The sequence below is a fragment of the Argentina anserina genome, chromosome 6, assembly GCF_933775445.1.
Source record: "Argentina anserina chromosome 6, drPotAnse1.1, whole genome shotgun sequence".
NCBI lineage: Eukaryota > Viridiplantae > Streptophyta > Magnoliopsida > Rosales > Rosaceae > Argentina > Argentina anserina.
The window spans coordinates 23,131,604-23,159,348 of record NC_065877.1 but is presented as its reverse complement, the minus strand read 5'-3'; the positions used below and the strand labels follow the sequence as shown (position 1 = coordinate 23,159,348).

At 37.0% G+C, this 27,745-nt stretch overlaps 1 protein-coding gene across 1 annotated transcript; it reads left to right on the top strand.

Annotated features, from left to right (window-relative positions):
• Positions 1-6: 6 nt before the first annotated feature.
• On the top strand, positions 7-14,845 carry LOC126797098 (DNA damage-binding protein 1). The gene is given in 12 exon segments (XM_050523776.1): positions 7-384; positions 387-697; positions 699-920; positions 922-957; positions 1,143-1,315; positions 1,953-2,104; positions 2,767-2,817; positions 6,574-6,664; positions 6,667-6,703; positions 13,753-13,841; positions 13,844-13,860; positions 14,648-14,845. Coding segments are annotated over 12 exon segments (1,755 nt in total).
• The last annotated feature ends 12,900 nt before the right edge of the window (positions 14,846-27,745 follow it).

Sequence of the window (27,745 nt, the reverse complement as noted above, 5' to 3'; positions counted from 1 at the left end):
TATTTAATGTGGCCTGCATGTGCACTATTGGAACTTAGTGATTTAGATCCTATGTGTATAGATGGTGAAAAATACAATGTGAATGTGATTCACAAATTTGTGTGTTCATGGACTTGGGAACCAGGGAATCTAAAAAACCAAAGATTAATAATTTCTGCTAAAACAGGGGAATATTTTATGATTGAAATTCTTTTCAATCCTGATGGTGTTAAGGTCCAAGAATTTGAGTGTCTTTACAAAGGTTTACCATGCAAGGCTGTTCTATGAGTTGAAGGAGGGTTTCTTGCTGCACTGGTAGATATGGGGGATGGGATGGTCTTAAAAATGGAAAACGGTACACTTCTTTACAGAAGTCCTATTCAAATCATTGCCCCGGTCTTCGATATGTCAGTTGTGGTCTTGTGGATTGCCATGATGAGAAACATGATCAAATGTTTGCTGCTTGTGGAGTGGCTCCGGAAGGGTCATTAAGGATCATTAGAAGCTGTATCACTGTAGAAAAGCTACTACGGACTGCACCTATATATCAAGGGATTACTGGTACATGGTCTTTAAGAATGAAGGTGACTGATACTTGCCATTCATTTCTTGTGCTATCATTTGTTGAGAAAACCAGGGTACTATCAGTTGGTTTAAGCTTTACTGATGTGACAGATTTAGTTGGTTTACAGCCTGAAGTTTCTACTATGGCATGCGGTAAATGATGGGATGCTGGTCCAGATTCACAAAAGTGCAGTCAGGCTCTGTCTGCCCGCCAAGGGTGCACATACTGATGGTATTCCATTGCCTTCTCCAGTTTGTACATCTTGGTTCCCAGAAAATATGAGTATCAGTTTGGGTGCTGTTGGGCATAATCTAATTGTTGTTTCTTCATCCAATCCCTGCTTTATATTCATTCTTGGGGTCCGAATGCTCAGCGCATCATTATGAGATATGTGCGACGCAGCATTTGAGATTGCAACATTCCTCAGAACAATTACGAGAAAAAAGTTACTAGTTTTTCAAACAGTATGGTTGATGAGAGTTCTGGCCCTGTTTTGGAATGCTGCTTTGGTTTGAATGACCTACTGCCTCTAGAATGCCTTTATCCGTAGTACCTCAGAGTCCTGTTGAGCCTAAAATAATACTCTGGTATTATCTAGACTACTTAGGCTCATGGACCGGATATTTGGGGAAAGTATATCACAAAGCAAGATTATTTGCCGTATTGGAAGAGATTTAGGGGACTATCACCGTATAGAATCGGAGTTGATTAAGGAAATTGAATCGAAATCAACTAAGCGATTATCAAGACTTGATTCGCAAGAAAGAACAGGTTGTGTTTTCTATATAAAGAGGTTGAAGGCATAGAATAACACACGCAACGTCAAACAAACTATCGCGCAATCGCATAGTCAAAATCTCCCAACGGAGTAAAAGTCCGATTAACTTCGGCAAAAGTCCGATTAATTTCGGCAACCAAGTCTCCCATTGGAGCGGAGCTACCCAGATGTACGCCTCGCGCTGCATGTAGCAACAAGTCCGATTAACTTCGGCAATTCGAGTCAAGTCCATCGAGTCGCTAGCCTAACTTTTAGCAAACCCAAAGCCTGCACTAGTCAACAAATTTCATTCGCGAGAGAGTCCTGCTATTAACGACACAATATAAGCTCTGCTTTTCCCCAAGCGGTTAAAAGTAAGATCAGCCATCTACTTAAAGTGGAGTGAAAGGTACCTAGCAACTCCGGTTGTATATAGGTCATTCGAACTTCAGCGGTTTATCAACAATTACGGAGCAATCGTCTGAGAGGAAGACAATACGTGGAGCGCGATCATTGTCAAACAAAACAACAGTTGTACCTAACTCAAAGGTGCTGGCACGCCAGTAACAACAAAGAACTAAGGGGCTGAACCGTCCAGGGTTCGGCGCCGGGGCATCCTGATTATTTTTTGAGGATGATCCGTTTTCTCAGCTCGAACAGTTAGTACAGATACTGTTCTATCCAGTGTATCAGCAGCAAATTCTTTTAGCCGACAGATATATACTAAATTATCTGAGAATATAAAGGACAACTTTCCTGTTGATTTGCAATTGATTTCTACGCGTCGTATTGGCATCGCTCCAGTATTCCTGACCTGATTCCTTTAAGTGATTCCCTTGATGGTGATATAATTGTTCTCAGTGATAGGCCTTGGTTGCTACATACTGCAAGGCACATCATCTGATATACTTCGATCTTATTTCAATCTTCGACGCATGTGACTCCTGTATGATATGTCAAATGCCCTAAGGGAATTTTGTTTGTCGCAGAGAACTGCTTACATTTGGTGAGAGTTCTAATATATAGCTTGCATTTCGTTCATCATAGTTAGCTTGAAATTATGCCTTTAATCTAGGGATATTGTTGGAAGACAGGTACAAAGTGTTTACCCTCGATTCTGTCTTACAATAAATTCTCATTAGCTACATCATTTAGGTTTTTTTCCAGAGCACTGATATTCATAGAGATTATTATTAATACTGTTTATGGAATTACTAAGTTATCATCAGAAATGGTTTATGGAATTACCAAGTGAACAAAATACATTTAGAAATATGCAACCTATTATTGATATGAAGTGGTACCATAATCAAATGTATTTTCTTAGTGGGCATGTAGGAAATTTTGGTTTTTGTGGAGATCTTGTGTGCCTGTAACGTAGTCTGTGCCAGCATGTAATTGGTTCTTAGCTCATGAATCAATGTGGAAACCATTACTAATATTACATTTGCATTTTTTTTGGAAGGGAATCTACAATGCTGGCATTATAAATAGTTCTAGCACTGGTGGCATGATGGTAAATGGATATATAATTATAGGAACCAATTGTGTTAGTTCTACAAACTTATATATATATATATATATATTCAGATAGCATTAAATCGTATGAGCTTATAGTTTTCCATTAGTTTTTAGAGTGATATAATAACAGCACCAAGAAAAAATCAGCATTAGCAATTTAGATTATTTAACTAAAATGGTGATGGTGGTAGTGACTTTTAATATTATGTCATATTTTTCTGTTGAGGAAAATTCACCAACAGTCCCTAAACTCATGTGGTAAGGACAATTTGATCTCTGACCTTTAAAAATGATCAAAAAGATCACTGAACTCTTATTCTGATATCAATAAGGTACTTCTGTTAAAACTTTTAGAATATTCCGTTCAAATATTTTTTTTTTCTGTTAATTTTGTCATTTTGTTAAAATTTTGATGGAGCATGGTGGATCTAATTCTTAAAATTTATTTTTCTAAACAGTTTACTAATCTTTAAATCTATCCTCTATACTCAAAAGTAAACAGTTATTTTATTATCATAGCAATTATCATAGCTTCTAGACTTAGGCTTTTAGCGTGCTAAACTGTCTTTAAAAGAACCGCAACAAGAAAAAGAAAAATATAAAAAACTAATAAGAAATAGAAAGAACCTTCCAAGAAATACCAAAAATTATTGGGATATTATCTACAGAATACAGCGTAGAATCTACGCATCCCAAGAAAATATCGAAGTTCTTCAAGAAATTTTTGAAGAAGATCAGAAACCTCTTCACATTTTGAGCATCGGTTAGATTCGCCCTAGATTGGAGTAGTTCTTCAAGATATTGATCTGTCAAGACCTAGCCTGATTGAATTTCTAGATTATCTATATAGAGAAAAAGGCAATAACAAAGTTGCAGAACAACTTGAAAGGTTTAATCTTCGATTAGATCAACTCAAATAAATAAATTCCCAACTAACAAATAACAAAATGACAAAATTAACAGAAAAAAAGAATATTTTAACAGAATATTCTAGAAGTTTTAACATAAGTACTTTATTGATATCAGAATAAGAGTCCAGGGATCTCTTTGATCCTTTTACAAGTCAGGGATCAAATTGTCCTTACCACATGAGTTCAGGGACTGTTGGTGAATTTTCCTCTTTTCTTTACGTGGATGTTTGATGGGCATGGTCTGTACCTGAAAATGTTACAATTCAACTATATCTTTTGTTATCATCTGTATCAGATACAGCGAGTCCAGAATGTTATTATATGGGTGAAATAGCTATGAGCATCAAGACGGTACATCCCTATGTTATCTTGTTAGCTTTCTTTATTTTTTATTTTTTAAAATCCGATGTCCGAATTCTCATCGGCTGAAGTTACCTGGGAATTGCATTATTACTCTCCAGATATCCCAAATTGGAGTATATTACTGATGGAAACCACTAGGGAAGAAAAGAAACAATTTCAAAAAAAAAAAAAGGAGACAAGAAGATAATGAAGATAGCAATTAAATCTATATCTGTTCAATTTTCAATTCTGCTTCTTTTAGGTTACAGTGAGGTTTGGCCATCCAACCTTGCTAAGGCAAAAAAAAATCTAACAAGTACCTTAATAGTTGCATATAACCACAAATGACGGCCTAGATTTAAATCAAGCAAGCAAAGGTTGGTAATTTTACTGCTAGCGATGTACCATTATTTTATTATTATATTGGAAAGTCTATAGTAATGAAGCCATAATTTCAATTATGGTGTTTCACTATCCTCATGGGTCCTACGGACCTTTGGTTTTGGCAGCAGGCCGTAGTTCACAACAGCAGTTTGGAGGGGAGTGCCAAAATGAATAGATAAATGTAGGGTTGACACCGGTACGGGACGGTCTGGTATTGTGCTCATACCGATATCATACCGATTTTATATTTCAGTATCGGTATTGGTTTGGTACTGTCATTTTCAACCTCAATACCGAACTGAACTGATACCGTTTGGTTTCGGTACGGTTCAGTACTTTTTCGGTACCAAATAGACAAATTCCACAAGACTTACATATGCATCATTCACTACACTAACTAGGTTCAATTATGAACATAATTCACATAAAAAAGATACAATTAACACACTTCACATTTTCACAAAGTTGAAAAGATACAAACTGAGAGCAATTCCTACAACTGCATATACTTCTGCACAAATTGAGAGTTTTACACTATACAAATTCATACTTCTGCACAAAGAAAGTAAACACAAAACTCAAACTCTTTCAATTTGAAACGAACACAAAATCAAACCATAACCCAAAGAAAGTAAAACCCAAAACCCAAACTGCATATATGATTCATACTTTCAGACTTTCAGTTAAGAATTCGAGATTGATTAAGGCTTACCTTTACTTTTCCCATCGAGATTCCGAGAGGCTGCGATTGAGACTTGATAATGAGAGTGAAGGGCGAAGTCAGTGATTGAGAATGAAAGGCGAAGACGTGAAGTGAATGGAGGCAACAAGTTTTCGATGAAATGGGTTAGGGTATATTGGCTTTTGTGAACCTTAAACCCCCCCCCCCCCCCCCCAATATGAGTTTTTATGGTTTCGGTACGGTTCGGTATATTCGGTATCAGATCTAATAGAACCGACCCGTACCGATTATATACTTACGGTATCGGTATCAGTTCGGTATTGGAAATTTGTACCGATTCATCCCGTCCCGTTGGGATTCGGTACGGGACGAACGGTTTCGGTACCATTTTTTCGGTACCAACTCCTAGCCCTAGATAAATGTTACTCTTTGAAGTCTTTCGCCAACCCCTTTTCAGGCAATATAAAATTAAAATTACTCTGAACAATGTCCATATTAAATTTAGTATCTATTTGTTTACTTTCTTTATGACATAGAAGAACGAATAGAGACATGTGGGTTGTCTTCCTTGTCTTCTTAGTGGGTAGGTATTTCAATATAAAAAAGCTTTCGCTACACACTATAATTAACTCTACAGTGTGTACCGAAGGCTTTTTGTATATTTGTAAGAGGTCTCTGTTCCAAGGTTGCCCCATAAGTTTATGGGTGGCCTTTTTAAATCTTGAAAACTTTTTGGGATTGTAACATAAATTCAAATTTTGACATTAAAACATGAGGAAACTGCAGAGAAACTGATGTATGTGAAAAGAGGATGAAGTAGGTTTTTTTCTTATGATTTTTTGTTGAGATGAGATCATGCTCACCTTGCAATCAGTGATGGATCTAGGATCCGAAACCTGTCTAAGCTAGTTATAAGTGTAATTTTTTTTTACAATTTCTTAATGTGTATATATATAAGAAACTCATCAAAGGAAAATTGTATTAAAAACACTAATGAAGTGTGTATGAGAAAACATTTTAGAATTTCAATGAAATTAATCATAAAGTGAAAATTTGGCAAAAAAATATTTCAAAATATATTAACTAAAGAAGGAAATGAAGAAAATGAGAAGGGGAATAAAATTGCATGATATATTAAATAAGAAATGGAGGACAAGGTGTTTGATTTTGTGGTTAAAGCATTAAAGGGAGAAGAATATAATATATGAGAAAAAAATAAAAGACAATTTAAAACTGAGTTAACAGGGATTCGAACTCAAGATGAGGAATATCATGTGCTAGACAACTAGCCAACTGAACCAAAGGTTCTTTAGTTACTCCTAAGTACTTAAATATTATATATTGGAAAGAAATCTGTCTAGGCTTGAGCCCAGCCAGCCTTCCACATGCATCCACCTCTGCTTGCGATGATATCTAATAATGATCCTTCTAGGGCTCATTTTCGTATAAACTGCGAGCTGATGATGCATTGAAAGGCGGTGATGGAAATATCGACTTCGCTCAAAAAAGTATCATTGTGAGCACCAGCTTGGAAGTGTAATAACCTTCGTTCCAATATCAAGGTAAGTTAAACAGCGTTCGTTCTCATTCAGCCTTCTGTTAGAACACAGGTTCAGTAAGTAATGGAATCAACTTAATCAACACCAGATATTGTATAAACTAGCCTGTGATTTATACTTCTAATCACAGTAGTAAATTGAGTTATAAGAACCCAATTCTAATTCTATAAATACAGTAATATTACAACTATAAAATGAATTTGAAGAACACAATTTCAATTCTATGACTACAGTAATATCAATTTCAATTAAATTGAAATATAAAAGATTGAAAACAAAGAAACTGACTTGTTGATTTTGATAGAGGCTTGCTTGTTGCAATCTCCTAAAACAGAAATTCGCCCCTACACTTGTGCTTGTAGATCTTTGGACGTCTGTCTTACAGGATACAACTATCGAATTCAATTGAAGCATTTCAATTGAATCCCTGGCAAATTCTACTTTGTGTTTCTCAGAAATATTGAGGAAAGAAGAGAGAGGAGAAAATTGATTTTCCATGTGCTTGGGTTTGTCATCCTTATATAGAGAATTGGTGATGCTTTGAAAGGGTATGACGAATCAGTAGCAAAGCTTCATTCACTTTAGTTAAAACCCAAAAGTCGTGTCCTTTCGTTCTAAAAGACACGTTTGTTTGGTTTGTTCCATCTCCACAATTCATTTTTACCCAAAAATTCTCCAACAATACCCCATATTTTCTATTCAAATCAGAAAATACCCCACATTTGAATAGAAAATAAGTTACATATTAGTCGTCGTAACTTAACGTCATTTCAGAGAAAATAGAATCAATATGCGTCGGAAATGGTGTCTTTTGGACTTGAACCATTCCTAGTGATAACTTATCAGTATTACCTAGTGAAACAGTGAAAATTTTCATCTTGAACTGTTCACTATATGGTAGTAATACGAGACAACAAGTATCATACATATATCATCTTCACATTTTGAATTTATACGGTTGTGTTCATTTTGGTCCTGAACAAATCCCGACTTCATGAGAGCTCTAGAGAATTTAACCAAATCAATTCTCATGGATGCGACCCACATCACTCTCATATAGGTAATGCTAATTAAGAATAGTCCGTTCTAGCCCACTTTAGAAATTTATTAACATTATTAAGAATAAATTAATATTCATCCCTTAATCGTCAACAGATTACACACATTGTTACATCATAGGAATAAGCACATGTGTATCATGCTTTTGAATCTTCTTTAACCAGTTTGCCTATTGAACCTAGACCATGAGATCTCTAATGTTGCTAGGTTAGGTTTCCGCCAAGTAATGATTCATTGTATTGGCTTGAGACCCATTCCTCTCGATGTAAATACGACTTGCTTTTTAGGTAGGCCTTTGGTCAAAGGATCGGCTAAATTTTCTTTTGATTTGATGTAGTCCAATGCTATTACTTCATTGGAGAGCAATTGTCGTATTGTAGCATGTTTTCGCCTTATATGCCTAGATTTTCCATTGTATATTTTGTTTTTGGCTCTATGTAAGGCAGCTGTAATATCACAATGAATACAAAGGGGTGTTAGAGGCTTAGGCCACAATGGAATATCTTCAACAAAATTTCCAAGCCATTCGGCTTCTTCGGCAGCTGTATCCATGGCAAAGAATTCTGATTCCATTGTAGATCGTGCTATACAAGTTTATTTGAATGACTTCCATGACACGGCTCCTCCACCAAGTGTAAACACATAACCACTTGTGGACTTACTTTCTGTGCTATCCGAAATCCAATTTGCATCACTATATCCTTCCAAAACATCAGGATATTTTGTATAATGTAGACCGTAGTTCATTGTATACTTTAAGTACCTTAGTACTCTTATGAAAGCATGCCAATGGTCTTTATTAGGATTGCTTGAATATCGACTTAATCGAGTTATAGAATCAGCCAAATCCGGTCTTGTACAATTCTTAATGTACATCAAGTTTCCTATTATTTGTGTGTATTCTAATTGAGACACACTTTCACCATTATTCTTTGCAAGCTTACATGTTGGATCAAATGGAGTCATCATCGTCTTATTATCATAGTGTCCAAATTTCTTTAGTACTTTCTCCACATAATGAGATTGAGTGAGTGTATAGCCATTACTATCTCTTTTAATTCTCACTCCAAGGATTAAATCTGCTAATCCCATATCTTTCATTTCAAATTTGGAACTGAGCATCTTCTTTGTGGAGTTGATAATGTCCTTGTTAGTTCCCATTATCAACATGTCATGCACGTATAAACATACAATGATGCAAGTATTTTTAGTTTGCTTGATATAAACACATTTATCATATTCGTTTATTTTGAATCCAGCAGACATCATTGTATAATCAAACTTCTCATGCCATTGTTTTGGGGCTCGTTTAAGTCCATATAACGATTTAGCAAGTTTACCGACTTTCTTCTTTTTCCCTTTAACAATGAAGCCTTCGGGTTGTTCCATATAGATTTCTTCCTCTAATTCTCCATTTAAGAATGCTTTCTTGACATCCATCTGGTGTATTTCAAGATCATATATAGCAGCAATTGCTATTAACATTCGAATGGAAGTAATTCGAGTGACCGGAGAATAGGTGTCAAAAAAATCAAGATCTTCTTTTTGTCGAAAACCTTTTGCGACTAGTCTTGCTTTATATTTATCTATGGAACCATCTGGTTTTAATTTCTTTTTGAATATCCATTTATAACCAATTGGTTTACATCCAGGTGGTAAATCAACCAACTTCCATGTATGGTTATTCATAATGGATTTCACTTCACTTTGGATTGTTTCCTTCCAATAAGGTGCTTCTGCAGATGCCATTGCAGCCTTATATGTTTGAGGTTCTTGTTCAGTAAGAGCCACAAAATCCAGACCAAAGTCTTTTGCAACTCTTGCTCTTTTGCTTCTTTTTGGTTCTAATTCTTGGTTTTGAACCTTTGACGTAGAAGCATTGTTATTATTTTTTTGTGTATTTGAATCTTCATGTACTCTTTTCTTTAGAGTACTTAATCTATCTTTGTATGGAAATATATCCTCAAAGAATTCAGCTTCATTGGACTCAAGAATCGTGTTCACATGCACTTCTTCATTTCCAGATTTGTGAACTAAAAATCTATTTGCTGCACTATTAATTGCAAGTCCAATATATACACAGTCTACTGTTTTAGGTCCAACCGTTTGCATTTTTAGAGGAGGAACTCTCACTTTTGCAAGACAACCCCACACTTTCATGGTTTTATATGAAGGTGGTCTTCCTTTCCAGATTTCATATGGGGACTGATCATTCCTTTTAAGAGGAATTTTATTCAATATTGAGTTTGCATATATTAGAGCTTCACCCCATAAACTTTGTGGAGCACCTGAACTGTTCAACATGGAATTCATCATTTCTTTGAGAGTTCTGTTCTTACGCTCAGCAACTCCATTTTGCATTGGAGTGTATGGTGCTGTTGTTTGATGAATAATTCCATGTGTAGAACAAAATTCAGAGAATTCATTTGATATGTATTCTCCACCACGATCTGATCTCAGTATTTTTATCTTCTTGTTTAATTGATTTTCAACTTCAGCTTTATATATCTTAAACATACTTAAAGCTTCATCTTTACTTGTTATTAAATAGACATAGCAAAATTTGCTACAATCATCGATGAAAGTAATATAATAATTCTTTCCAGATCTACTTGGAGTTGATTGGAAGTCATAAAGATCACTATGAATCAGTCCAAGCACTTTATTGGATTTTTCAACAAATTTGTAAGAGTGCCTTGCATATTTTGATTCAATACAGACTTCACATTTATGCTTATCAGCATTATTTATGCTGTTTGATATGCATTCTAACTTAGGCTTGCATTTTGGTAACAAACCCAAATTTATCATCCTGTTTAGAGAACGATAATTCACATGACCTAATCTTTTATGCCATAAATCAACTGAATCAAGGAAGTAAATAGAAGCAGTGCTATTGCCTGCATTATTATTATTATTATTATTATTATTAATATCAGCAGTAGGACTTACATTGAGTTTGAACAACCCCTCATAATGATAACCTTTTCCTACATACATCCCACCCTTGGTGAGTACAAATTTATCAGATTCAAACACTAACTTAAAGCCTTTGTTGATAAGAAGAGAACCAGAAATCAGATTCTTTCTAATTTCAGGAACATGAAACACATTGGTGAGTGCAAGTTCTTTTCCAGAAGTGAGTTTCAGTATCACTTTTCATTTTCCTTCAACTGCAGCAGTGCTAGAGTTTCCCATATAATGGCTCTATCCACCAGATCTTTGCACATATGTTGTAAACATGCTCCTTTCAGCACACACATGCCTTGATGCACATGTGTCAATCCACCAATCATTGCTATTGGTCATCAGATTTACTTCAGATACAACAGCAATAAATTGGTCTTCTACCATGTTTGCCTGATTTTTATTTTCAGCAGGCTTGTTCTTCTTGTGGCGACAATCCATAGCTTTATGACCAGGCTTCCCGCACACCCAACATGCATCTTGAATTTTCTTTTTGAACATAACAGCTTTTGGGGTAGTAAGTGCTCTCTTGGCATTATCTTTTCCCTTCTTCTGATTGTGAGAAAACTTGGACCTAGAAGTACTGCATTCAATCACATTGGCTTTTGCTTCCATTAAGGACCAATCAGACTTTTCATTCTTTCGATTCTCTTCCTCCACACGAAGCTTAAGAATCAATTGCTCAAGGTTCATCTCTTCAGATAGGTGCTTGAGATAAATCTTAAATCCTTCCAAGAGGGAGGCAACTTTTCAATAATGGAAGCAACAAGAAAAGTCTCATTGAGTTCCATACCTTCAACAACTAATTCATGAGCAGTAATCTGGAGTTCTTCCACTTGTTTCACCACAGACTTGGCATCACTCATCTTACAATTCAGAAAATTTCCAACAATAAATTTCTTGGCATTTGCAACTTCAGACTTGTATTTCTTATCCAAAGAATCCCACAGCTCTTTTGCAGTTTTAAATGTAGAATAAACATCATACAAAGAATCATCTAATGCATTCAGGATGTAATTCTTACACATAAATTCGTTGTGTTCCCAAGTTTCAACAGCTTTCATAGTTGCATCAGGGATATCACCCTCTGCTGGCAATTCAGGAGCCTCAGATGTAATCACTTGTGCCAAGTTCAACGTTGTTAGATAAAACAACATCTTTTGAAATCCACACCTTTGAACACAAAAGGCTTCTCAATGTGGTTCTTAACACCAACAACAGCAGGTTGATCCATTTCAACAAATATAAATTTCAGTTTTAGATTGTTAGAACACAGATTCAGTAAGTAATGGAATCAACTTAATCAACACCAGATATTGTATAAAATAGCCTTTGATTTATACTTCTAATTATAGCAGTAAATTGAGTTATAAGAACCCAATTCCAATTCTATAAATACAGTAATATTACAACTATAAAATGAATTTGAAGAACACAATTTCAATTCTATGAATACAGTAATATCAATTTCAATTAAACTGAAATAAAAAAAATTGAAAACAAAGAAACTGACTTGTTGATTTTGATAGAGGCTTGCTTGTTGCAATCTCCTAAAACAGAAATTCGCCCATACACTTGTGCTTGTAGATCTTTGGACGTCTGTCTTGCATGATACAACTATCGAATTCAATCGAAGCACTTCAATTGAATCCCTGGAAAATTCTACTTTGTGTTTCTCAGAAATATTGAGGAAAGAAGAGAGAGGAGAAAATTGATTTTCCATCTGCTTGGGTTTGTCATCCTTATATAGAGGATTGGTGATGCTTTGAAAGGGTATGACAAATCAGTAGTAAAGCTTCATTCACTTTAGTTGAAACCCAGAAGTCGTGTCCTTTCGTTCCAAAAGACACGTTTGTTTGGTTTGTTCCATCTCCACAATTCATTTTTACCCAGAAATTCTCCAACACCTTCGTTCCCATATCGAGGTAAGTTAAACAGCCTTCGTTCTCATTCTTGTACATCTTGTGTTAATAGAGTTATGCAGAGTCATGTTGTTAGATCCAATGTTGAACAAAATGCATAGACATCCATCATGTATATGAGTTCTCTGTTCTCTAGGTTATTTGAGCAAGTAAACTCAGCTCCCCCTCCCTCTATTTTCCTGGGTTAAGCCTACATTTAAATTTAATGAAGCTTTCCAGTAATTCATAGGACACCAAAACAATGTTTTCTTGCTTATTTGGCATGATATCACGAAGTTTCCTGATTTTGTGGGTAACTTGATAGACACATCAAGTCACAGCCAGTGATTTCCTTATTCTGTGGAAGTCCTCACATCGTAGGCCGCTAACTATCACTGGACTGATTGACGACCTAAGAGGCCGTTTGTAGTATTTGCAGGCGGCATATGGCTTGCATGGCAATAGGCCTTCATTAGTTTCCTCAATAAACCAGAGCATATGTAATAAATATAAGTTTTGAACTATAAGCGTTATCGAAATAACCAACTTATTTCTGTTGCCAAGTAGTTTAGTGGAATAGCTAATGTGGATCGGAAATGGTAGTATTATAATATTCACATATTTTAAGTGTGTCCATATAGATAAAAATTATTAGACAATGGAAAGAAGCGGAAAGGGTTTTGAGGTGTGGATCTTATCCCAAAGAACAGGGTTTGCTAGACTGTAGAGCAAGCCTGCACTGAAAAGCACGATGTGCCACGCTCTTTTATCTGTGCAGGTGCTCAGTGAGCCTGTGGTTATGGTCATACTCATACCTATGATGTCAATCTGGTGTTAATGGTTGTTCGATGAGGATGTCTGATCGGTTGAAATCGAGTAATAAGCATGCCCTTTAACAAAATTTCTCACCAACTGGCCTACAGATGCATCAGAGTTCCTATAGTTACATTAAATGCAAAAGATCCTAGATTCATGGAGACTTACTGGTCCAGCATTTTTGTTGTTGTCGATGTTCTTGAAATTGCCCTTTTTATTGTAGATCTTCATTCAGTTCTCTTTTCTTGGCACAATTTTGATTCAAATTCAACACCATATTTAGTAGTATAGATTGATTTATTTCTGCAGGGAAGAATATGAACTATTAGAAGTTGTACAAGATAGACTAGCTGTGCATCCATTAACTGCTCCTATCCTTGGAAATGATCGTAATGAGTTTGTAGCCGTGAAAATCCGGTAAGGCATATACGTTGCGAATTCTATCTTTTTCCATGAATTCGTATGCTTTAAACGAGTGCAAAGACTAGTAGGCTGTAGGTATAAAACCTGACAGTAGCTTTTTTACCTCTTATTTTCACTTTTCTTTTCTTCTGCCTTTAACGCATGTAATGGGTACTTTATGAACGCGTTGCTGAGAAAAATGTTTTAATGTGAACAACAAGATTTGACCTGGCTGACAGTGGTATCAAATGTCTTGAATGAGAAATTGTTTGCAATTAAGATCTTATACTATTCATGGGTTTGGTTTGATTTCACAGTTTTAAGGTTCCTTTGAGGCTCTGATTAGCTGGAGAGAGCATAGGAGCTTAGTTCACAAGATCGGTCCCATCCATCCTAATCCCGGTTGACGATGTGGTCTTTCTTCTACTTGCTTTAGTTTCATGCTGCCTTGCTTGCCATAGTCTTTATATCTTTTCAATTCATTATTGAATATCTTTTCAACTCTAGTTTGATATCTTTCTGTCTTATTTTCTGATAGAAGTGTCGTTTGTTTTTTAAGTGTCTTTCAAGTTTATGCGTGTGTTTCTTTCAAACTGAGTATTTTTGTATCGTGAGTATCTTTTTAATTCATAATTGAGTATCTTTTCAATTCAGGTTTACTTATAGCTCTAATGAAATTAAACTTACTTTGAAATATATGGAGTGAATGAGATGATTACTATATTTTTAGTAAAAGTTCATTGTCATTTTGTCTCTCTGAGTGAACACGGTGTGAGCTTGCTTGCAATATTTGTTCATGCAGGCAGGAGTACCCAAGATTCTTGATGCTGACATGCTCACTCAATTCTTGGAGCTCACAAGTATGCAACAAGAGGCTGTATTATCATCACCTCTCTGTGTACTAGGCAAAGTAAAGTCGCGTTTGAAATTGCGAAGTTTGTCTGTTCATGTTAATCAGGTTGTGCAGCTTCTTGAGCGAGTTCACTATGCCCTAAATTAAGAATTTATATCTTCCAAAAGTGAGCTGGAAATAGGTTTCTAATAAGCCTTGAGCCTAGGTATGGTTGATGCCATCTTTGGTGGTATTCCTGTCCCTTGTCCTCCCGTTGGCTTGAACCATTAATTGGCAAGCCTGGAACCGTTATCTGTTCATACAATGGTAAAAATCATACTGATAAAGTTTATCTTGGAGTCGCATTGTTTAGCTAATTTAAAGAGCGGGCAAGAATTACATCTGCAAATGTGGAAGATGGGTTGTATTTCCCTTTGCTGTGTAGATTTATGCCAAATGTAGAAGAGGGGTCCTCCTATTGTACCATTAGTGATGCCAATCATTCTTATGAATGGAGAGGAATATGAGAATTGTTCTGTATATTACATGGATCCGCCCGTTTTTTTTTTGGCTGAAGATAAAGAAATCATTTCTGTTACAGATGTAAATGTCTAACGAATCTGCGTAACTTCTCCATTGATGGCGCATTATTTTATGCTACTTGCATAGTTAATGACCGAGTATATAATTTGGTTCAGAAGCTTTTGAAATCAAGGGGAGGTTTGTGTTGATTGGATTGAACGGATCGGTTTGGATATTAAAGCACAAACAAAAGTTACCGAGAGTATTTTATTCCAAGTTGGGTTCACAGATCACAATTCCAAGTTTCAACCACAAACTCCAAAGAATTAAAATGAGAACCAATGGTGTGATTATCCCAATACCAAATTACCGAATGTCGTAAAATTATAAAATTCATCCAAAACATCCGTTCAAGGTCAAAAACTGAAATCTTATAGTAGAAAAGGAGAATTTGATATTACATCTCCAGAACTAGAACCAATTCGAGAAGATGTGCTGTTTTCATAGGGTGTTACGCTTCTCGATGGCGCTGACCGACTTGCTGAAGGGGGTGGCATATGAAACCTATTTCCCTTAGTCCTGAAAGGAAATCAACATTGGATGTGAATGGTGCTACTTTATTTGAATAGCAAGCAAAGGAGAGTTCACCACAGTTGATCACTTACCATAAATTTGGTGTGCGCAGAACTTGATCGGGTATGACATCACTGAGATGGTTATCTTGGATGTTCCTGATTATAAGAAGATCAATGTAATTATCAAAACAACATATCAATGAAAATGCGCAACCCTCTAAAAGATAATGCAACTAGAAACTTACAGCGATACTAGAACGAGTTTAGCTAGGCAAGCAACCGAACCAGTGAACTGGTTATTCTGTAAATACCTTCAGATACCACCAAAAGAACACAAAGTTACTTAATTAGCCTCAAAATTAAGTATAGCAAGTAGACTGGAACAAAAATGAAAACTCACAGTCCAGTTAGACACTTCAGGGATCCGACTAATTGTTGGATTGTAGGGTCGGGGCAGCACCAACAGTAATTGTTGAATTTGTGATCATCCGGTACGTTATCGATCTCTTAACTCCATCACGTATAATTTGAACTATCCCCGATCGATTAGATACATATACACTATTGATCGAATATAATTGAGTTTAGGATTTGGTTCTGAAATCAAGGAGATAGAGTACGGATACATGCGACTAACAGCTAAAGTTTGTTAACTGGATTTGTTTTTCATTTGTTTGCATCAAATCAAACAGAAAAATATGATCTGAAATTGGAGTTATGCCATGCTTCAAGTGCGACGACTACTGAGTCAGTCATGCAACCGTACCTTTGGTTTCAGTCTAACACTGATCTCATCAATTTGTGACGATGAAAAAACTAGATAGGCTAGGGCTTGAGATTATTAATTAAACCTTTTGAGAAAAGCTAACTATTGATGCAGAGAGAGATGGTACGTAAATCAGCTAGAGGAAATTTGGATTACTGTTTACTGATGCATGGTAGGAAAGGAAATAAATTTTTACATGCAAGTTTGCTGATTGTGAACATGTGTTGAATGTGTATGTCATGATTATTGAGCATCTAGTTATGAACTAGATAGCTCATTTAAATAAAATGCATGTGCGTGTTCAGCAGCCGAAAATTGTATAATTTAACTAATTTCCTATGGATACTAGGCACTTATACGTCAATATATGTACTTAAAACAAGACACTTTTATATAGAAGAACGTGATAATATTTTCTCAATATTACATGGATTATAAAAGTAATTATACATTGCAGTTATTAAAAAGAAATAATGAAGCATAAATGCTTCGGTTAATAGTCTGAATGATTGCAAATCCGTGTATTTTCCCAAATTTTTATGTGAATGTATTCACCGCACAAGTGTGACTATAGTTACTTAGTTGTTACACTTTGAATTGATTTCATGGTCAATATCCCAATCCAATTGTTGGCTATAAAATTCTCATGTAGTTCAAGTAAACGAACATACGAGAATGTCTCGATCCATTTATGGTTTCATTACCAAAAGTAATATGTTAATGCAATGTAATGTATTACATACTACATGGCACTACCTACATAAGTCCACGGTTTTAATTGTGGCATAAGATTGATGTATTGTTATGACATGTTTCCACCTTGTTTTGGTGATGATTTGTAGTGTTACACGCCATGTAATGCACTATATATTCCACCGTTTCAAAATATGGTGATGTTTTCACAAAGTTCGAATTGAACTAACGCTCATACAAGATTAGGGGAGTGGAAAACTATAAACAGGTTCGCGAGCTACGGCCTTGGCGGTATCGCCAAGATGTTCTGTCCAGCGCTCAGTTTTATCCCTAATGGCATCAAATATTGGCCGAGCCAAGGGCATTGGCAGCCACATCGGCATAGACACACACAAGGGTAGAATAACAGACAAGTGTTGGTGATTCATAAATCATAACCAACCAAAATACTTAATCGTTTCATGTAGACCCATTGAGATTACTACAAGATAGGCACATAAACAACTTAACCAAATAGGCGTTAGTGAAAACATTGGGACTGTATCCAGTGACCATCTGGTACGCACTAAACGCTTGGTGAGCTGTGGGTCTGAAATGAATAAGTGTCGCTGCATGCACCATCATTACATATCCCTATGCAAAAAACGGTAGGTTAGTACCCATAACAAAGTTCGAGCTCTGTAGATCGTGCAGTGAATGAACATGAGGAATAATATGTTCAACGACAATTAGTAGACATGCAAAACGAAATTATCAAAGGTCTTCGAGGTGAACTCCCAAGGTATCCAATCGAATAGATTTGAGAGGATGTGAAGGGTGATGAGCCCTTAGCATGATGATCATAGCTAAAAACTTAGCAAATGTAGCATTCCTTGTGGATAGCAAAGCGACGTGTGACCAACGCGGCGATACTCTTAACCTTTACCATAAAAATACCGAAAAATGTCTGCATTCGATTGGATATGGTCCACTAATGTCAACTTAAATAATTTGTAAGAATGAAATGTTCTCGGTTGGAGCCTTATCAAATAAAGGACTTACTTGAAATCTAGCATGAAAACAAGATTTGCAAGATGAGCAATGGCCATCAGAGATTGCCATGGAGGCATTAGAAAATACGGGAGACATCACAAGCTCTTCTGAAGGAGGGGATGACGCCACCGTGCATGGCACGGATAGGCACGGCTTCACCGTGTGGAGCACATGTGAGGGGGTCTTCCAATCGCTTCATGAGCATGAAAAATAGATGATCATGTGAATTTCAAAGAACTCTAATAATCATATCTCGTTCAAAATGCCAAAAAATGATCATGTCAAAATCGAGAAGATAGCAAAACCGAACCCATGATTTAAAAAGAATCTTGAGTTACATAAAGTTACTGCTGTAGACAAGCAAAGCTAAGTCTGCAGGCTAACAAAGCTACTTGTCGAAGCTTGAAAAAGCTACTATCAATGAAATCTAACAGATTTATTCCTCTCCATTCTTAACACAAATATCAAGATGAAAATTCATCATTGGCATGTATGACCTTTTAAAACTTAGCAAGACATGAAAATATAAAACACAATCTCCGCACGAGATCCGTAAAACAACTACATATCTCGTAGAACAGTGTGGGTGGTAACACAATCAACAAGACACTCGACTTCGCCGCGGGACATCATCAAATTAAATTAAGAGAGTCAATGACACGAGGAACAATTCCAAGCAATACCCCATAGGACATTGTCAGAAAAAGGATTGAAAACAAGTAGTCCAATCCTATCGAATGTACTACATGGCAATAGAACTACATTCTTCAACTTCAAAGTTGGAAAAATATGGTATTGGAGTAGTTGAATACCAAACAATTAGGGTGGTAAAAACCATCCAATTAGTGCAGGTGGTCACCAATAATAAAAAAATTGTTTGAGCTATGAGATGACTTGGAGAAAACTGGAAAACCATGTCAAAAGAACTCAAAATAGGGTGAAAGTTGGACTGGGAAAACGTGGCAGTAAAAACTGCTGGAAATATGACGAGAAAAGACGAACAAATCGTCGGAAATCGGCCGGCGGCGGCCAGAGTTGCATCTTCGGCAGGGGACGCCGGTAGGAACCCGATGGTGGCGCCGGAAACACCGACAAGTGGCCGGAAGGCGGCCAAAACGCCGGAAAACATTTCGAAAAAGCCGGAACAGTAAATGGAAAAACGACGTCAATTTTGACGTTCCGAGGTACATTTTCCAAATTTTAAGGTCCAAATTCACAATGTAGTACTATTAGGGTTCCATGTAACCCAAAAACGGCTAATTTAAAAACCACGTAAGTTACAAACGTTGACTATTTATGCTAGGTTTAAGGAAAATAAAATTCTCACGAGTTCATCTTGTAAACAAGGAATATGAGAAATTGTATTGAATATGCCAATATTTAATACAAGACAAAACAAACTTCTAATTCCAATAGACGACTTAAGCTAAAGTCGAGCAATAAAACATGGCAATGCCAACGTCATATTTAAAAAATGGTAAGCAGAAAACATAGTTAAAATAGATTGACTAATCAAAAGTCCGTAACACAAAATCTTGCATATCGGATCAGGCGAAAACTTAGCCTAAGGCTCAAAAATTTGCTTACTTGAGAATGGAAGAATGTTACGTTTCCATTTCAAATGTACCCTCAATATAAATAGATACAGGTGCCAAAAAAATGGCATTTGTTTATTGGATGTGGAGCATGCATCAAGGTCAACTATGGTAAAACCACGTGATAAACGTTTATGTAATCATTTTAAGTGTGTCCCATAGAATTCGCTATTTTTGGGATCTTTTGTCACCAAATAGTGCTGCTTCAGAGTAGTGGATTTCAACTCAAATAAATGAGTACGTAGACATTGGGATTATCGTTTATAGACATGAGTTTAAGAAAAGTCAAACATTCAAATAACAGTCGCGATGACAACGCATCCATAAGAAACGAGGGTTGTATAGGTTTCGAATACTCAAAACTATTCAAGTATGTAATTGAAATTAGAAGGGTTGTGATGTATATGGTCACAAAATAATCGATGCATACCGGCGATTCTAATGATCGCACCCAAAACAGCTGTGCACTCAGGCAAGCACACGAAATCGATTTCTTCTTTTTAAATAATAACGTGACTCCCCCAGGACCGTCACATGAAAAATGTCGATCAAGAGGGGTATCATATCCCTCTTTGGTCTCATCGGCGTTATAAGAAAAGCCAGAAATGAGACATGAAAAAGACTAATAGCGCTCGATAATTTATAAATATATGTTCAAAAGCAGTAATTTTAAGAAAAACATACTTGTTGGTCTGCCAAATAAACCGCATATAATTAAATTACTCTGCAGATCGATCATCATGCAGGAAGCTGCTTAATGAATTCCTTTTCGATCTTCGTCCGATGACATAATTTTTTTTTTGAGGATACGATCGAAATCAAATGTAGATGACAAAGGTATCGTCCATCTCGGCATGAATGTCATCACCATTGTGAAACATAGTTAGAAAACGAAAACGTGCAAATAAACGATTTAATAAATCAATAGGAAAAGAAAAAGGGAAAACAAAATTGAAAAGCCAAATCGGTAGAGTCTGAGTCCCAAGGGGTTGTTCGGCTAGTAGAAGGCCCAAAGGGGTGGTTGGGCTAGCAGGAAGCCCAAACCGGAGTTGAGTCAGTCTGGCGAATGCGGGTCGGGTCCTGCAGTTCCGGGTCATCAGAGCCGGGCAGCGCGATCCTCGTCGATGGAGGAGACCTCCACGGGTTACCGGACTGTGAGGCGCAAAAGAAACGTCGGGGCCAAGCAGCGCCGGGTCAGGTTTTGGATCTGTAGAACCGGGTCAGACGCTGAGTGTCCTCGGGGCTGGCGAGAAGAAAGGCGTCGTCAATGCGTCTGGACAAGATCGGTGGCGCAAAACTATGGCGACACGGAGGTCGAGCAAATCCAGTTAGGAGGGACACCAGAAGAGCGGCGACCGGTTTTCTTGTCCGAAGCAACATCAGCAGAGAGGAACACGTTGACGAGGCTAGTCGATCGGATCTAGAAATATCATCGATACGATGAGATGCAGGACAGCGCTGGTTCACATCAACAAGGAAGGAGACCGATCTAGACATACCAGAGAGGAGATGTGGTGCCCAGAGAAATTTCAGGGTTATCAGTTTCGATCTTTTGGGTTTTTTTTTCTTGTTCCGACAACTATTTGCCAGAAACTGATGTAATTTTCTGGTGACACCAAGAAAAAGATGCTGCTGGAGGAAAAGGATTTAGGACAAGGGTTAAATTGTTCTGGTGGTGGCCTTGTTGCTCAGACACTTTAGAACAAAGTGCATGATAACATGTGTGAGGAGGAACGAAACGAGAATAAAAACAACGTAATGGAATAGAACGCAACTGTTTATTGATTGATAATGGGGCCTATATATAGGCATTACATAACCACATCCGTGCATTAGCAGGGTCGTCTTCTCCTGGACGTCGCCACCTCTGTGCGCTCGACCTCGTAGCTTGTCGAGCCTTAGCCCTAAAGCCATGACCTAGAGCTGTCCCAAGCGCCACCGCGGGCTAGCATGAACCCAGATCAGCGGTAGGCTCATCGACAATCTAGATCCGTCCACGATGTCGCCACGCAAGTGCCTAAACTGGCATCAGTCTTTGGAAATTTTGCAACTACATCGACGTCGCCGCCGCACTTCTCCAATTTGCATATAACGAGCTCTGTCGCTAACTTTGTCGTACTTAGACCGGCGACAGACCCCCTGCCTTGCTTGATGCCAATCTGCTATGTCTCTATGACCACGACAGAAAAGAGGTTCTCACCTTTGGTAAACCGGTAAAAAAAATAGGGGCATGGTAAGTTTGCCCCAGGTAAAAAAACATTATTACCGTCCCAGATACGATAATTGTGTTTTAATATTACTATTTGTATTTATGTGACGAATTTAAACTAATCATGTGTTTTCATTTTGGTAAAATTTATCACATGACGATATGAAATCGAACGGCGAGAGTTACATCGCGACGCATTCGTTGATTCAAGCATGATTGTGGAAATCAAGCAAGAGCAACACTATAATACAATGTTTGATTGGCAGACAAACAAGTATGTTTTAAATTAACGTTGCTCTTTTCCTTTTCAACCTGATTCTTTCGCTTCTCGGGTGGTACATATGGATATGATTCCCCTGATACCGAGTTTTAGGAGCAGCTGGGAGTGCCGTTGTTACCATTCGTAGCCGTTGTGTGTAGCTACAAGTTTGAAAATATGGGACAAACATTGGTTTACGATGACAATTGTCGCTTATACTACCGGTTTGTGACTAAAATTGTCACTTATACCATTGTGACGAAATTTGTCACGGTTTATTGAATTGAGTTACCATAATTTGGGACTTGACCTCCAATTTAGTAGTTTGAATTTGTGTCGTATATTGATACATAATAAATATTCACTCTTGTTGACCGCAACATGCACCTGAAATTTGGCATTTCATGTTGAATGTGTTTATGCACCTAGTCTAGATTGATTTCTTTTGGTGCAACATCGTTTCATTGAAAGACAAAAACATTATGGTCGAAATATATAAGAGTTAGATATGAGACGTTCTTGAAACAAGACACTCATTATATGGAAGAACATGAGAATATCTTCTCAGAATTACGGATTTTTAAAGCAATTATACATTATAGTTATTTAATGAAGATAATGAAGCATAAATGCTTCGGTAAATAGTCTAAATGACTAGAAATCTGTTTATTCTCAAGTTTAATGTGACTAATATTACTTAGTCTTTACAATTTTAAATTGGTTCATGGTTAAGATCTCAATCCAATTGTTGGCTATAAATTTCTCATGTAGTTCAAGTAAACAAACATACGAGAATGTCTCGATGCATTTATGGTTTCATTACCAAAAGCAATATGTTAATGCAATGTAACGCATTACATACTACATGACACTACCTACATAAGTCCACGGTTTTGATTGTGGCATGTTTCCACTTTGTTTTGGTGATGATTTGCAGTGTTACATGTCATGTAATGCACTTTATATATCCACCATTCTAAAATATGGTGATGTTTTCACAAGGTTCGAATTGAAATAACACATGAAACTTAGGATGAGTGGCAAACTATAATAGGTTTGCGAGCTACGGCCTTGGAAATTCACCAAGATGGTCCGTCCGCCGCCTGGTTTACCCCTGCAAGACGTTTAAAATTTTTGTGGCCGGAAAACTGGTCGGAAAAAGTCACCGGAGATGTCGCCGGAAAGTCACCGGATCGCCACCGGACCACCGCTACAGCCTTGCCGGCCCTGCAGCCCCTCCGCACAGCTCCTTACAGCCCCCCTCACACGACCTCCGCACACGCCCGTACAATATCTGCATGGCACCTCTGCATGCCCCTGCGCGGCCACCCTACAGTCCCCTACAACAGCCCCACACAGCCCTTGCCGCCGCCCCGCAGGACCCTTGTAGCAACTCTGCAACACCCCCGCATAGCCAGCCCGCAACCCTGCACGGCCCCCCTATAGTTCCCCCTAGAAGGCCCATGCAGCTTCCTTGCACGGCGACGCTGCAGCCACGCCTAGGCACCCCCACCCAGGCCCTGCAGCCCTGCCAAGGCCATGCGACCATGTAGTGCTACTTTTTGTCTTTTGTCGATCATAGTTACTTAATCTAATGACAACGTGCTTACTCTTTGGCACACATAAGTTTCTCATATGTTAAAGAGACATTGAGTGCATAGCTAAATGAAAGCTGATGGTCACATATTTATGTAACTTTTATTGTGTTAATCATTGCTTTTACTTAGCTAGTTTGTTATGTTTTTATATTTTTAATTAACTTTATTTGTTTTTAGGTATTTTGAAGTGGAATAAAGAAGAAAAGAAAATGTGAAATTCCGGTAATTTTCCGAGCACCACCACTTTTGGTGGTGCCATACATTTTCAGGCTAATTTTATGGAAGAGCAAGGAAGGAGCAACACATTGTTCTATCACAACTTGATCCCATCTTTTTAGTTGAGATTTAACTACACCATTTTTCTCTCTTTCTCACAAAATCATGGCTCCCCATTGTCCAAAAATCTACACTTATATTATGCAAAAATCTGATTTTATTTTGGGTGTAATCATCATCTCTAGGTCCATCACTTCCTTCTTTATCACCCACTTCCTCCATGATCATTATGTTCTTTCATGATCACCCAATTCCTTCCACTTCCTTTCACGACCACTCACTTCTTTTTTTATCACCCACTTCCTCCATGATCATTCACTTCTTTCATGATCACATACTTCCTTCCACTTCATTCTATAATCACCCATTTCCTTTCATGATCACTCACTTCCTTCTTTATCACCCATATCATCCGTGATCATTCACTTCTTTCATGATCACCCATTTCCTTCAACTTCATTCCATGATCACTCACCCCACTCACGACATCATTATCTCTCACTTTTTTCTACTTTTCCACCACCATTCTCCTCTATGAAAACCTTCATCACCACCATCTCCATACACACCATCATTATCTCTTCTTCATACTTGTTTGATGTGTTGCATGCTTTAGTTTTGTTATACATTGAAGACAATGCATATGTCAAGTGTGGGGTTGAGTTTTTATGATATCTTTGGCCTCTATTTTTAGATTTATGATTTTGAGTCTTTTAGATATGCTTTTTGAGTTAAAAATAAAAAACAATTTTAAATTTTATTTTCTAGTCTTGTTTAAGTCTTAGGGCCCTTAACTAGTCTATGATGTGCTTATATCTATTGAAATTGTGACTAAGAGTGCAACATGTGCCTATTGGATGTGGGCATACAAGACAGTATACAAGACATCGATTGGGATGTCTCCTTACCGAATGGTCTTTGGGAAAGGCTGCCATCTTCTGGTAGAACTTTGATATTGGGCTATTAAGCAGTTTAACTTTGATATTGATGATGCAGGTGTTCATAGGAAGTTACAACTGAATGAGCTAGATGAGATTCAAAAAAATGCTTATGAATCCAATCGAATCTACAAGGAGAAAACCAAGATGTTTCATGATAGGATGATTAAAATAAAATCTTTTGTTGTTGGGAAAAAAGTCTTGCTTTTCAATTCGCGTCTACGTTTATGCCCAGGTAAACTTCGTTCTAGGTGGAGTGGGCCTTTTGCTATACTTAATGTGTTTGCTCATGGTGCAGTAGAGGTTAAAAATACGAAGAATAGGAACACGTTCAAAGTGAATGGACATAGGCTCAAACCGTTATGAGCCTGTAGCGGTGAGAGATGTGGAAGAAGTACATCTCCACGATCCTGGGCCAGTTGGGCAATGATTATAAGTACCGTCTAGCTGCTGACATTAAACTTAGCGCTACTTGGGAGGCAACCCATGTTTATAGAGAAGCTTAGATTCTCCATTTGCATTCTTTCATTCTTTGTCCTTTGTTATTTTTCATGTTTAATGTGTTTTGTGAAGTCATAGGTCTTCTGCTTTATACTTGTTTGATGTGTTGGATGCTTTAGTTTTGTTTTACATTGGGGACAATGCAAATGACATGTGTGGGCTGGGGTTTATATGATATCTTTGGAGTCTATGTTTAGATTTGTGATTTTGAGTCTTTTAGATATGCGTTTTGAGTTAAAAACAAAAAAAATTAAATTAAAAAAAAACAAAAAAATTATTTCTAGTCTTGTTTAAGTCTTAGGGCCCTTAACAAGTCTATGATGTGCTTTTATGTGACTTTTATTGTGTTAATTATTCTTTATACTTAGCTATTTTGTTATGTTTTTATATTTTTAATTAACTTTATTTGTTTTTAGGTATTTGAAGTGGAATAAAAATGAAGAGAAAATGTGAAATTCCGGTAATTTTCCGAGCACCACCACTTTTGGTGGTGCCATGCATTTTCGGGATAATTTTATGGAGGAGTAAGAGGAAGGAGCAACATATTGTTCTATCATAACTAGATCTCATTTTTTAGTTGAGATTTAACTACACCATTTTCTCTCTTTCTCACAAAATCATGGCTCCCCATTGTCCAAAAATCTACACCTATATTATGCAAAAATCTGATTTTTATTTTGGGTGTAATTATCACCTCTAGGTCCATCACTTCCTTCTTTATTACCAACTTCCTCTATGATCATTCACTTCTTTCATGATCACCCACTTCATTCTATGATCACCTACTTCCTTCAACTTCGTTCCATGATCACCAAGTTCTTTTCATGATCACTGATTTCCTTCTTTATCACTCACTTCCTCCATAATCATTCACTTCTTTCATGATCACCCACTTCCTTCCATTTCATTCCATGATCACCCACTTCCTTTCATGATCACTCATTTCTTTCTTTATCACCCACTTCCTCCATGATCATTCACTTCTTTCATGATCACTCATTCCTTTCCACTTCATTCGATGATCACTCACCCCACTCACTACATCATCATCTCTCACTATTCTCTACTTTTCCACCACTATTCTCCTCTATAAAAATTTCCATCACCACCATCTCCATATACATCATTTTTTTCCACAACCAAGTGAACCAACCATGAGAAAGAGAGAGAGAGAGAGAGAGAGAGAGAGAGAGAGAGGGGGGGGGAGAAAAAATAGAGAGAAGAAGAGAAGAGAGATGGGAGAAGATGGACATGGATAGACGAAGCGAAGTCACCTTCAATCTCATTAAGCCTCCACAAGAAAAAAGAAGTTTGGTCTCTTCTCCTTTAATTCATCTCTCATGTATTCTTTGATGCTTTTATTCAAGATTATGTGTAACTAAATTCCTTGATAGTTAGGGGCTAATCAAAGCTCTAGATATGTCTTTGATTTCAAACTCCAATTGATTTATATAATTTTAGATGAGAATTTCTTTCCTGATTTTTCATTGATAATTCTATTGCATGTCTCATTGGGTCAATACTTTGATGCATGTTTTATGGTTTTATTATCTTGAATATGGTCATATATTGACATATTGTTGCATATTCTGTGAGAGATAACAAGTTCTTTGCATGTACTTGTGTGAAGTGATTCCTTAGTAATCTAAGTCTACCGACATTGACCTTAGATTTTTGTTGTTACTCAAACGTTCTTAGAACTTCATGATTTTAATTATTTTTGGTCTAGATACCGACATTTCATAGATCAATTAATTGAGAATATAGTTAAGTCGATACCGACATTTCACTTAACATGACAAGTATAAGAACGTAATACAGTTAATGACCTAATGACATTGACTTAACTGTGAGTGCATTCATCTATAATTATTAACATTGTTAGAGGTGATTGAAGCATATCTAGTGGTGGAGAGAAGTTCCTATCTATTGTTTTTCTCATATTTACATCCATATTTACTTTTTAATATTCTGTTATCAGCAGTAGTTCTGTCTTATCTATTTTTGTTCACCAATCATACAACATCCGAATACCCTCAAATTTGTGTAGTAGTCCGCCACTATATCTAGTTAGTGTCTATTTAATGTCGTAAGTTTTGGTTAA